The sequence below is a fragment of the Ornithorhynchus anatinus genome, chromosome X2 (assembly GCF_004115215.2).
Source record: "Ornithorhynchus anatinus isolate Pmale09 chromosome X2, mOrnAna1.pri.v4, whole genome shotgun sequence".
In the NCBI taxonomy this organism is placed as follows: Eukaryota; Metazoa; Chordata; class Mammalia; order Monotremata; family Ornithorhynchidae; genus Ornithorhynchus; species Ornithorhynchus anatinus.
This window is the reverse complement of record NC_041750.1, coordinates 9,240,846-9,253,797: the sequence shown is the minus strand read 5'-3', so window position 1 is coordinate 9,253,797 and position 12,952 is coordinate 9,240,846. Positions and strand designations below refer to the sequence as shown.

Here is a 12,952-nt window from a genome sequence, read left to right as displayed (position 1 = left end):
CCAGGGGCTCTCTTCCTCCATTCCCCTGCAGTACCTCAGGGGAACAACTCGGTGGCAAAGCCTGAGAACTAAAAGAAAATCAACTTGGATGACACTCGAGAATAGAAGTTCCAGTGAGCTAATAATAATAATGGTGCTTGTTAAACACTTACTATTGCCAAGCACTGTTCTAACCACTGGGTAGATACAAGCTCATCAGGTTGGACACAGTCCCCGTCCCACAGGGGCTCACACTCATCCCCATTTTACAGATGAGGTAACTTAGGCACAGGAAAGTAAAGTGACTTGCTCACGGTCTCACAGCAGACATGTGGTGGAGTCAGGATTGGAACCCGCGTCCTTCCAACTCCCAGGCCTGTGCTGCTTCTGGGCAAATGGGAAATGGGAAGGTGGGGGAAGAAGGGTCTCAGCAGACTTTTTTGTAGGTTTTTTTGTTGTTTTTTTTTTTGGTGGGGTTTGAATGGAAGGGTGACACCTGTGTTGGGGAGGTGTTTCTCTCTGTCCAGAAAATGAAGGTCTCGGCCTGGGGGATAGGACCTCTCTGCAGTACAGGAAAGAACACCAAAACCCAGGGGCCCCAACTCTCCCCTCTCCATCTCGAAGGCTCTGGTTGAGTGGACCGTGGATCGTGCCCGGCCCTCTGGGCATCCCCCTGGTGTGGCACAGCCCTACCTCGGCCGGTGAGGGAAGAGGGGCCAATCGAATCAGGACATTTCTTGGTCCTTTCCCAATCAATCAATCAGTCGGTCAAGAGCATTTATTGAGGGCCTTCCCTCAGCCTCCCAGGACCCCATTAGCTCTGTCAGGCAGTTAGGCAGAGGGGCCGGGGGGGGGGGGAAGCTTCCGAGGCTACAGGTCCCCCCTCAATCGAGCCTGCCCCGGTTCCGCCTGGTTGCTTAGCAACAAAAGTGTATCTCGGGGGGAAGGTGTGCGGGGGAGTGGAGGGCAAGTTAGAGCCGCGGAGTTGAAGTGGCCAAGGGGCTGGGAGGCAGGCGTTCCTGGCTGGACCTTCTCTTTGACAGGTCTCCCCCGGGGTGCTTCGGCCCCGCCCGCGGTTGCCCGGGGAGGCTGCGGGACTCCAGCGGAGGCTCGGGGCTGGAACGGCTTCTCCCATCGGCCGGGGCGACGGGAATGAAGAAGGACGTCGCGATCAAGGGCTGGACGACTCGGGGCCCGGCCCCCTCTCTGGAGAGGTAAGGGAAGCCAAGCCTTTGGCGAAACAGCCCCTTCCAACTCAAGTGGGCCCTCCTCCCCCCCTGCCCAAATAACAGTCGGGTGGCCTCAGGCCGCGTTTCAGCAACAGCTTTATCGAGGGGGCGTCGCAGAGCGGAAAGACCATTTACAAAACGTTCGGCAGGTGCAGCGGGACCAGGCGCAAATGGGAAGGGAGTAGCCGCTGCCGGCCTCCATCCAGCTCTGCCCTTGCTCTCCGTCCTACTTGGGGGCGGGGGTGCCGGCCTCCTCCTTCCTTGGTGGAGGGTCGCATCCGCCCCCGGATCACTACTCCTACCTCCGCCCAGCGAAACCCCAGCCCGGGCCACCCCGCCGACCCCTGGATTAAGCTCCAGGCGGGCCGGGACCGAGCCTCCCCTCCGCGCTACCGATCTCACAGCCCTGGGCAACCCCGGAGACGCCAGGAGGAAAAGGCGGGAGCCCCCGACCCCCCCAACCAGTGTCCTCGAGCGGATGGAAAAGGGGTTAAGGCGGCCCAGGCCTTCGGCCAGCAGCAGGGGGACGGAGGACGGAGCGGGGCATTAACCATTTACGGCGGCGACTGCTTACCGCGCCTTAGTCATCGCTAATGCTGGCGGAGGGGGAGGCGGGGCGGGGAAGAGGCTGACTCTGGCCGGAATAGCTGCTCTCCCGGGGCTACGCTCGGGGACCGGGAGGGGCGTCAGGGGACGAGGAGGGAGCTGAGAGCAGACCCTTCTCCTCCCCACGTTTCCTTCCAGAGAGTGCAAGCGCTAACCAGGGTGCTGGGATTGGGGCGATGGGAGGAAGGGAGCAGGACTTTCTCAAGAGACCGGTCCTCTCTCTTCTTGGCGCTAACCCTTTCTTTAGGGCTAAGGGCTTGGGGCTTAGGTTCCACGCCCCGCCCCCGACAAGATGCCCTCCCTATCCCGCGCCTTAATGTGGCCTTCCCAAGGGGAGCCACCTTCCAGTCATCCAGAATATTGGGGAGGGGGGAAGGGGTGGGGAGAAGGGGGAGGGGGGCGGTTGGGCCTCTCCTAACCGACGCAGCCTCATTCCAGGAAAAAACAGAGCATACCGGCGGAGCCCTCTCCCCCCTAAAGTCTCCAAGCTCGTCTGTCTGTTCAAACCGTGGGAGGGGCCCCGGTCGGCAATGGATATGGAGCTGCCTGGGGACTGGTGTCTCGGGTACCCGGCAGGTGACTGCTCCCCCCCCCACCCCCCCTCTCTGGGAGGGGTGAGTGGAGACTATGTGTGTCTTTTCATGTGCAGGGCGAGGTGGTCAGAACGGGAGAAGGCGCGTTGGCACAGCTGGCACTGGAAGGGGCGTTGCCCCGTGTGTTTGCGGTAATGCCGGGTCAGCTCATCCGAGCGAGCAAATTTCCAGCCGCAGTTGTCCCAAGTGCAGGCGTAAGGCTTCTCCCCTGGAACAGGACCCCTGGTCATCAACTGCTACCCCCCACCCCCACCCCGCTAGACACGGGATAGAATCCAGAACTGAGCCAGCAAGGGGCCAGACCCTTGGGGAAGGGAAGGTGAACGCCTCAGAACTGGAGGCTGCCGGGGGGCGGGTGGGGGCGGAGGGAGAGCGCTGGGGCTTAGAGACAAAGAGGAAGAGGGGACAGGGACAGGGATGCTGGGGATGAGGAAGAGGGCTTCTCTGGTGAGAAGGAGGCAGCCCCTGGAGGGTGCTTCTTTGTGGAAGGGGAACCCCCTGGAGGGGGGCATGCGGGGGCTGGGTGGAGGCGGGTTCCTCCAGATGGTCCATCCACCCTCTTCTACAACCCTCCCGCACCCCCTCTCCCCCCACCTGTGTGGGTTCCTCAGCCCCACTCCTCTCACCTGTGTGGGTCCTCAGGTGTGCCTTCAGGTGGGAGCTCTTGGTGTAAGTCTTGCCACAGCTGGGGTGGCTGCAGGTGTGGCTGGCCTGGCGCTTCCGGGGCCAGGAACGACGGCTGCGCTTGGGCTTTGTGTCTTCGGCTCCGGCCCCGGCCCCCGGTGGCAGGTGGCTCAGGAAGGCCGGGGAGGCAGGGGCTGGGCTGGGCTGAGCCCGGTACAGCTGGAAGCGGCCCTGGTACTGGCTGTGCAAGGGTGGCGGCGAGTAAAAGGGCTGGTAGCCGCTCACCATCCCATAGGGAGCCATTGGGGGGGCCCCGGCGAAGGGATACCTCGGGGTCCCCTTGTCTCCCAAGCTCCCTGCCTTGGCCGGGTGGAAGTAGCTGGCGCTGGGGACCTGGTAACAAGGCCTCAAAGTCACAGGCTTGGGATCGGGAAGGCTTCCCAGGGGCTGGGGGTCAGGGGCCTGCTCCACCCGGGCCTGGGGAAAGGTGGGGGAGCCCCGAAAGGCCTCCAGAACCCCATTATCACCTGGGGGCTTGACTACAGGTCTGGCCCAGGCCGGAGGGGGCTCGGGGGACAGTAACTCGGCCACTAGGCTGGAGGAAGCTGGGGTGGTCAGGGTGGTCCCCCCGCCCCCAGAGAACCCTCCCAGCAGCTCAGACGAAGAAGGGTAGGTCTCCGCCGGATAGAGGCTGGGGCCGTCTGGTCCGTCCGGGGTTCCGTAGCCCACCGGAGTGCTGGGCCAGTGGCCACCCATCTCCGTGCTGGGGAAGTTGGTGAGGAGGAAGTCCAGGTCCCAGTAAGAGTCTTCTTCATCCTCCTCCTTTTTGACATGAGGGGAGCGGCGGGTGGGGACCAGGGAGGCCGAGGGGGCTGGCGGCTTGGGGGACACTATCTCTTGGGGTTCATCCACTCTCCACCACTGTTTAGGGGAAAACAAAAGGTGACAGGGTTGGCTAAACGTGAGAGGCAGAGAAGAGACCGGAGTGGTCGGGGGGCGGGGGCTGCAGATCTCGGGGCTCATGGGACTGGGGGTCCGGAGTTAGGCTTTAATCTCTGGCTCAGGATGGGAGAGACTCGGTGGAAGTTCTGATTTCCACATTACTCCTTCCCCTTCTTGATGAGCGGGTGGACTGGGAGGGCCACCCTGGAGCCCCGGGGTGGAATGAGATGCCCCTTTGGGTGCTTGGTTGGGGAGGGGGTTCTCCTCCCTGCTCCCCCTTCCTGACACATGCACTCCCCCCCCCCCCCACCATCCTTTCTCCAAAGGAGGGCAGAGGTTGGCGCTGTCCCAGAGGCTGGAGGGAGCAGATAAGAAAACCTGTTATCTCCTGGCTGCATTCAGAGTTACAAGAGGGCCAGGAGGAGCAGTGGGTGATGGTGTGTGTGTGGGGGGGGTGCCTCTGCTGGTTGCTAAGACCCCAGCCCCCACCCCCCCCGCACTGTGCTTCTTTGCCCCATTCTATTTCCTGGTCCTCTGGGGACAGGGAGACGGGGCAGTGGAGTAGGAGACCCGGCCCAGCATCCTGGGGGCTCCCAGCTTTAGGAATTGATTATGGTATTTATTAAGCGCTTACTATGTGCCGGGCACTGTACTAAACGCTGGGGTGAGGTTGGAAAACTGCTGCAGGCCACTTAGAAGAGGACTACTCCCCACTGGATGGGGAGGCCCATGCAGTGCCCAAGAACTGCAGGGTTGGAGTGCAGGTGTGCCCTTCTGCCCCCACCACATCCCCAAACCCTGACCTGAGTGCGTGCACGCGCGCACACACACACACACACACACACACATACTGCCCACCCTCCTGCACATGTGAGCACACACACACACAGTGCCCACCCTCCTACACACACACGTGCACACACGTGCACACATATACACACATACATCCTCATCGTCAATCAGTGCTGTGGCTTCAAGAGACTTTTGACCCGATCTTCTGCATAGAACCCAAATTTGGAGGCAGCAGGGGCTTGGCAGGGCCCAGATGGAGGCCCACCTGGGTTCTGCCTCTCACGCGTGCCCTCTCTCTGGGTCTCAGTCTTCCTTTTTGAAAAGTGGGTTGACTGTGGGGAGGGAGGGGAAAGGTGCTCGCAATGAATGAGACTTGGACTTGGCAGCTTGGAGATGGCATGAGACCGTCACCGTACCAATCGTGTAATCGATTGATTATCAGCTATCGGATTCTCAGAACCCTCAGCCCTGGGGAGTGAGCGAGGATTTTGCTTTCTCGGATCCCTGTCCTTCAGTCTATCCTTCCACCCAAGCCCGCCCCTGTTCCCTCCTCCTTTCTCACCTTCAAGATATCCAGCTGTTTGTCCTGTAACTGATTGAAGCCGGCCAGAGTGTTGATGGATGGCAGGACGGTGTCAGCCACGGCCATGGTGGACACCCCCGGTCCTGGGCCCCGATCGCAGAGTGGCCCCTAAGACTCCAGTCCCCTTCGCCTTTCAGGTCATGGATTTGGACTGATGGCTTTCCAAGTTATCTTTTTTTCCTCTCTGGCTCCTCTGAAGTCCTCTCCTCGCTGGACCCCACCCCTGACACCCCGATTCTTTTGCCTCCTTCTGTGCACATGGGCTCTGGAGGTTCTAATCAAAATCTTCAAAATCCACAAACTGTTCATTTCCCCTTTCCTGGCAGCGGATTGGCTGGTGGCCTTGATAAGGGGCGGCCTGCACACCAATAGGGGTGAGCGACCCAGCCGGTCTCCGAGACGAGGCTGAGGGGGGTGGACAATTCATGGGTTCATCATTTCTGGGGAACATCCAAATATCTTATTGTTTTATGTTTTCATTTTTCACGTTTCCAAAACACACTGTGAGTAAACAGGGGTGGCCGGCGCACTTCCCTTCCAGCCGGCTATCTGAGGTTTCAAATTGCTTCACAGAAAACTCATTAACTTCCTACCACCCCGGGGACCGGGGCAGGGGTGCGGCTTGAGGGCTGACCCGGGTCAGGGAGCAGAGGGGGAAACTGAGGCCCAGCCTCCCATTTACTCTTCCAGATTCTGCTCTAACATATGTGGGAAGCAATGTGGTCTAAGTGGATGAAGCATGGGCCTGGGAGCCAGAGGACCTGGGTTCTGATGCTAGCACCGCCACTTGTCTGCTGTGTGACCTTGGGCAAGTGACTTAATTTCTCTGTGCCTCAGTTTCCTCAACTGCAAAAATGGGGATTCAATCGGTGTCTCCCTCCTACTTAGACTGCAAGCCCCATATGAGACAGGGACTGTATCTAACCTGATTAGCTTGTTTCTATCTCAGCGCTTAGAAGAATGTTTGACACACTTAAATACCATTTAAAAAAAAAAAACCTGGGAAGTAAGGGGCCTTCAATAATATGAACTCCTGCCCTCCACCCTATTTTTCTCCAGCAGAATCCAAAAATCTGCAGTTGCGGGGGAGGAGGAGCAGAATCCATGAGTGGGGAGGGCTCCATGGGAGGGTAATCTCAGAGGCCCAAGACCTGTCTGGCCACATCTGGGGACCTGATGCGGAAGGCCTGGGCCCAAGGAATTCCTCTCCCTGTGGAACTTGGTGTGGGGGTGCACCCCCTCCCTCAAGAACAGAGGGGAGTCTGGACACCAGGACATCGGAGAAGCAGCGTGACTTAGTGGATAGACCACGGGTCTGGGAGTCAGAAGGACCTGGGTTCTAATCCCAGCTCCACCACTTGTCTGCTGTGTGACCTTGGGCAAGTTGCTTAACTTCTCTGTGCCTCAGATACCTCAACTGTAAAACAGGGATGAAGATTGTGAGCCCCATGTGGGACAGGGACTGTGTCCCACCTGATTAACTTGTATCTACCCCAGTGCTTAGAACAGTGCTTGGCCTATAGTAAGCGCTTAACAAGTGCCATAATAATAATAATAATTATTATTATTATTATCGTTAGCCCTATTGGATGCTGCTGATTTTGGGGAGGGGGAGTCTCAGTCTCTCCTTCAGGAAAACGGCCAGATTTTCCCCAAAGGTTCCCAAAAGGCAGGCTTCAGCTGTTCAGCCCCTGGGTGATTCCCTCCTACTCACCTCCCCCATTAGGCCTCTGCCCTGAGTTCCTCCTCTCTTTTACCTCCTCTTGCCCACACTCCCCATTGAGGTGGCCATGGGGGGTTTTTATATTGGGTCTATTTTCTCCCTTCCGGGTGCAGCCCCCCTCTCTGATTGCACAGCCAGGAAAGAGGAAGCAGAAGTGGGGAGAGTGGCCTCAGCCTTGGGCAGGTCTCCCTGTGGCCTCTCACCCTCTGGGCCACCCCAAGGTCACCCATCTCCCCTCTGCCTCGGTCTGGTCTGACTCAGGCTTTGGTGGCTGCAGCCCAGGCTAGAAGTGTAGCGGGCTGGACAGATGGACAGAGTGACTCTATCCTGGCTCTGGTGGGACAGGGACTTTGTCCAAACTGATTATTTTTTATCTACTCCAGTGCTTGGCACATAATAAGACAATCTCTCTCCCCCGCTTCCAAGCCTTATTGAAGGCACATCTCCTCCAAGAGGCCTTCTGTCTAAGCCGTCATTTCCTCTTCTCCCACTCCCTTCTGCGTCATCCTGACTTGCTCCCTTTATTCATCCCCTTCTAGCTCCACAGCACTTATGGACATGCCTGTAATTTATTTAATGCCTGTTTCCCCCTCTGGAGTATGAGCTCACTGTGGGCAGGGAATGTGTCTGCTTATTGCTATATTGCACTCTCCCAAGTGCTCAGTACAGTGGTCTGCACACAGTAAATGCTCAATAAATACAATTGATTGAATGAATGCTTAACAAGTACCATTAAAAAAAGAAAGAGGACAGCTGCCACATTCCTCTGGTGTATTATTGGGTTGGGTAGGACTGAGGGTTAACTTTGGTTCCACCCCAGCTCTATCACTGGCATTGTCTATTCTCCCACAGACATCTGACTGTCCATGGGGCTCTCTGATCCCCATCTTTGGCGGTGACCCCTCCCCTCAGCCCCTTCCAGTGTGTGCCTGCCCCCTGGTACCCTCCCCCTGCCCCTGGCCTGCCACAGGTCTCCTTCCAGGATGGCAGGCTCAGGCATGGGCTGTTGTCCCTTTGGCAGCTGAACCCCGTTGGCACTCCCCGTGCAACTCCCGCCCTCCACTGTGGAGTAAACAATCACCACACTTGCCAGAAAGGGGGTTCGGGGAAGCTGCAGAGGGCCCGCCAGAGATTATGGGTGTGAGGGCTTTATCAGCGCTCCCTGGAGCCGGGTGGCCCAGACACGATAGCTCTGAGCCGCCTTTGGTGCTGGGGCTTTGGTGGGGAGGTAAGATGGAGGAAGAAGGGGCCAAGATCACAGTCTTTCAGGAAGATAAAGGGACCTGGGTATATACCTTAGGCCCGACAAGCACAGGCCCTGTGGGAGAGAAACAGCCTGTGCCCCCCACCCCCTGTAAGCCTTCCCTGATTCATGGGGTGAACAAGCCAGTGTCTACTCCCCTTGAGCCTTTAGGCTGATCTTCCCCTCTTGGCCCTGCCATGACAGTGAAGGAATGATGGGCAGGGGTGATCCTGTTTGGAGACAATGGAAAGGATCAGGTGACCTTTGATTCTGCCTGCTCCGCAGGTATGTGTCTGATGCCCCTCAGACCCTGTTCACTGGATTCGATAGATTGTGAGCCTTTAGTCAGCTTGCAGCACTAGTAGGGGGGGAACTGGGGAACAAAGGTTCTAGCCATTTGTGGTGAGAGGCTGGAGGAGTGGAGGTTGAAGGGTGGGGCTGGGAGAGCAGGGGACTGAGGAGGGAAGTGGGAACATAAGCCGAGCTGGACACTGTGGACTCGGCAGGGTGAAGCCAAATCAGCCCCCAAGAAAGAATCTGGCCCCCCAGCCTGGTCCGGGCCAGGCCCCACCCTGTCTGGGCTCTAGGCTCTGCCCAGCCCCCTCCACCCCCTCCCCTGCTCCCGCCCTTGGCCACAGATAGGGAAGGATTGGGATTGGCTTTGGTTACAGGAGGATCCCAGCTTCGGTCACTCTTTTTAGGGCTTGTCCAGCTTGGGAGGACTGGGAAGGGAAGACACTGGTCAGTGTGCGTGTGCTGGATTTTTGAGTGGGAATGAGTGAGTCAGGGGAGAGGCAACGTGGCCCAGTGGGATAAGCACAGGACTGGGAGTCGGAGGACCTGGGTTCTAATTCTGGCTTGGCCCCTTGCCTGCTGTGCGGCCTTGAGTAAATCAATTTACTTCTCTGTGCCTCAGTTCCCTCATCTGCAAAATGGGGATTCAAGACCTGCTTTCTCTCTGACTTAGACTGTGAGCCCCACGTGGGAGTTGATGATCTTGTATCTACTACAGCGCTTAGTAAGGTGCCTGGCACATAGGAAGAGTTTAACAAATACACAGTTATCATTATTATTTCTTCATCTGTCAAATGGGGATCAAATACCTGTTCTCCCTCCCCTTGGACTGTGTCTGATCTGATTATTTTGTATCTACCCCAGTGCTCCACACATAATGAGTGCTTAACAAATACCATTATTATTATTTTTTTAGGGGTGTTTGGGGAGGGGCATGCACAAGTGAATATGTGTGCTAGGCATGAGTGGAGGCAAATGACCCAGCAGGGTTTGAGTGGGGCACACGTGTGAATGTGTACACTGGATATGTGAATGGGGTCCGTGATCCAGGGGGGTGGGAGAGGGAGGCATGTAGTAGTTGTAATTCTATTGCATTTTCCCAAGGGCTCAACACAGTGTCCTACTTGTAGTAAGCGCTCAGTAAATACCACTGATTGATAGTGGGAGTAATGGCATTTATTGAGCCCCCACAGAGTGCAATACCTTGAACTAAGGGCTTGGGAAAATACAAGAGAAACACAGCACACATTTATTGCTCACAAGGTGAGGAAGACAGATGTAAACATCTTTACCCAGCATGGACTCAGAATAAATAATTGAATTTGCAATTGAGAATGCATATATATATATATATATATATATATGTATACAGGTGGGAGTTAATAATGTTAATAATGTTGGTATTTGTTAAGCGCTTACTATGTGCCGAGCACTGTTCTAAGCGCTGGGGTAGACACAGGAGAATCAGGTTGTCCCACGTGGGACTCACAGTCTTAATCCCTATTAAGTTGGGATGTGTGGTTCAGAGGGGTTTGGGGGAAATTCTTCATGTTTTTGTGGGGATTATATGCATTTCTAGTCTCACAAGGGAGGACAGGACAGGGACTTGGGGACAGCCAGTAAGACCTCCTCAGCCTTCTTGCTGTGCAGGGCACCAGCCTCAGTGGTTATCTGGCTTTATCTGCCGCCTAACGGCTTTGAGCCGGGCCAGCTCCGGTGCAGCAGAGATGAGCCCTTGCTGTCGGTTGGGATCTGTGGAGCCATGATCAGGGCTCTTCTATCAGGCCAGGCCATGTGGGGGCTCTGATTAGACTCCTGGAGGTGGGGAGGGGACAGTCAAAGGGGACAGAAGCTTTTGATGCCGGAGAACAGGGATTGAGGGGCCAGGAGGGGCAAGGCGTGTTGGCTCAGCTTTGCGAGTGGCCCGAGACCTCATTGCTATCTCGTGCTCTGGAGCCAAGGCCTCAAACGCCAAAGCCCACGAGCCCTCCCTAGGGAAAGGAAAGCGAAGAGTATGATCAGAGGTCACCTTGCCCCCTCCTATCTCACCTCGCTACTCTCCTACTACAACCCGGCTCGTACACTTTGTTCCTCTAATTCATTCATTCAACCGTATTTATTGAGCCCTTACTGTGTGCAGAGCACTGTACTAAGCGCTTGGAATGTATAATTCGGCAACAGATAGAGACAATCCCTACCCAACAATGGGTTCTAATGCCAACCTTCTCACTGTACCTCGTCTAACCTTCCGCCAACCTCTCACCCACGTCCTGCCTCTGGCCTGGAACACCCTCCCTCCTCATATCTGACAAACAGTTACTCTCCCCCACCTTCAAAGCCTTATTGAAGGCACATCTCTTCCAAGAAGCCTTCCCTAAGTCGTCATTTCCTCTTCTCCCACTCCCTTCTGTGTCACCCTGACTTGCTCCTTTTATTCATCCCCCCCTCCCAGCCCCAGCACTTATGGATATATCTATAATTTTTTTTATATTAATGCCTTTCTCCCTCTCTAGACCGTAAACTCGTGGTGGGCAGGGAATGTGTCTGTTTCTTGTTATATCGTCCTCTCCCAAGTAGTTAGTACAGTGCTCTGCACACGGTAGGCGCTCAATAAATATGATTGACTAAGACTGAGCATCCTCTCTCTCCCACTTCAGGAGGGAGGTCAGACCAGCATCCCCAGGCCATCTTGGGGTTCAGTGCTATCTCCGCCCGTTGTAGGGGAAAAGGGAAGCCAGATTTCCAGAAACCACTTGGATCGCACAGACTTTGGCCTCTCATTCTGATTGAGGTTTGGAAGGTGGTGGTGGTGGGGGTGCTCAGGCTCCCCCCTCCCGGGGACAAACTGCCCTCTGAGGCTCAGCCGGGGTAGCTGCTGGCACAGTGCCCGACCCCGGGCCCACGAGGGGAAGCTGGAACTCTGCCCCTTCCCTTCCGGGCCACTTCGGCTCTGCTACCCCACCCTTCCTGCCCAGGCGGGTGCTGGGCCAGCAGGAGGCAGTGGGGTCGGGGCCAGGCCAAGAGGACAGAGTGGGGTCATCAGAGAGGAAGCCCTGTTCCTGCACCGAACAAAGTGACCTCTCCAGGCCAGTGGCAGGGCCAGTTTCTTAAAAATAATAATAATAATAATAATAATGTTGGTATTTGTTAAGCACTTACTATGTGCAGAGCACTGTTCTAAGTGCTGGGGTAGATACAGGGTAATCAGGTTGTCCTGATTTTAGAGATGAGGTACTTTCACCCCAGCAGGGGGGAAGCATTGTCTCCCCCAAAAGATTGGGAGAGCATGCGGCTGTGTCCCCAACCCTCAACGGAGCCTCCTGGTTCATTCCTCAGTGCAAGGTGAACAGCTGATGCAATATCCTTCGTAGACTTGAAGACGGTGTCCAAGTCGCCCCTCAGCCTCCAGGCTACACAACCTTATTGCATTTAACCTTCCTCCCTCTAATGATGGCATTTGTTAAGCGCGTACTATGTGCAAAGCACTGTTCTAAGCGCTGGAGAGGATACAAGGTGATCACATGGGGCTCACAGTCTTAATTCCCATTTTACAGATGAGGTAACTGAGGCACAGAGAAGTTAAGTGACTTGCCCAAAGTCACACAGCTGACAAGCGGTTGAGCTGGGATTTGAACTCATGACCTCTGACTCCCAAGCCCTTGCTCTTTCCACTGAGCCACGCTGCTCCTCTAGACAGTAAGCTCGTTGTAGGCAGAGAATGTGTCTATTGTTATATTGTACCCTCCCAAGTGCTTATTATAATGCTCTGTACACAGTAAACACACTCAGTAAATGTGATTGAGTGAGTGAATAATTTATTTTCACTCAATCAGTGGTATTTATTGAGCGTTTATTGTGTGTTGAGCACTGGGCTTGGGGAGAGGACAATATAATAAAAATAATAATTGTGGTAGTCGTTAAGCACTTACTATGTGTCAAACACTGTTCTAAACTCTGGGGCAGATACAAGACAATCAGGGCAGACCCGATTCATGTCCCACCCAGGGCTCACAATCTACATAGGAGGGGAAACAGGTATTGAATCCCCATTTTACAGACCAGGTAACAGGCACAGAAAAGTGAAGTGACGTGCCCAAGGCCACAAAGCAGAGCTGGGATTAGAGCATGGACCCGTGCTCTTTCCACTGGGCCATGCTGCTTCTCAGTCTACAGGAGAGTTGGTAGACACGTTCCCTGCCCACGACGAGCTTACAGTCTATTTGCCATCCTAAACAGACCTAGATGTATCCTTTGTGGATATATGGTTGCCTTTTGGGCCCAAAGACGACCTTACTGCAGGTGCAGTTCACCTTCGGGTGCGTGTATGACTGAAAAGGCCAATGC

General features: G+C 55.6%; 1 protein-coding gene across 2 annotated transcripts; it reads right to left on the bottom strand.

Annotated features, from left to right (window-relative positions):
* Positions 1-838: 838 nt before the first annotated feature.
* On the bottom strand, positions 839-5,680 carry KLF1 (Kruppel like factor 1). 2 transcript variants are annotated; one of them, XM_029053190.2, is made up of 3 exons: positions 5,328-5,680; positions 3,034-3,952; positions 839-1,185 (listed from the first exon to the last, which is right to left on the bottom strand). In XM_029053190.2, the coding sequence occupies exons 1-3, from the start codon at positions 5,412-5,414 to the stop codon at positions 1,151-1,153; spliced, it is 1,041 nt and encodes a 346-aa protein (XP_028909023.1). In that variant the 5' UTR covers positions 5,415-5,680; the 3' UTR covers positions 839-1,150. The 2 variants fall into 2 exon arrangements, with proteins under 2 accessions (XP_028909023.1, XP_028909022.1); XM_029053189.2 differs by lacking the exon at positions 839-1,185 and adding an exon at positions 1,288-2,615.
* Between the last annotated feature and the right edge of the window lie 7,272 nt (positions 5,681-12,952).

Excerpts from the sequence above, each read along its gene's own strand:
- KLF1 (XM_029053189.2), bottom strand. The coding sequence starts at position 5,414 with ATGGCCGTGGCTGACACCGTCCTGCCATCCATCAACACTCTGGCCGGC. Across the intron at positions 3,953-5,327 it reads AACAGCTGGATATCTTGAAG|TGGTGGAGAGTGGATGAACC; the intron begins GTGAGAAAGGAG and ends TCCCCTAAACAG. Across the intron at positions 2,616-3,033 it reads ACACCTGAGGACCCACACAG|GGGAGAAGCCTTACGCCTGC; the intron begins GTGAGAGGAGTG and ends GTCCTGTTCCAG.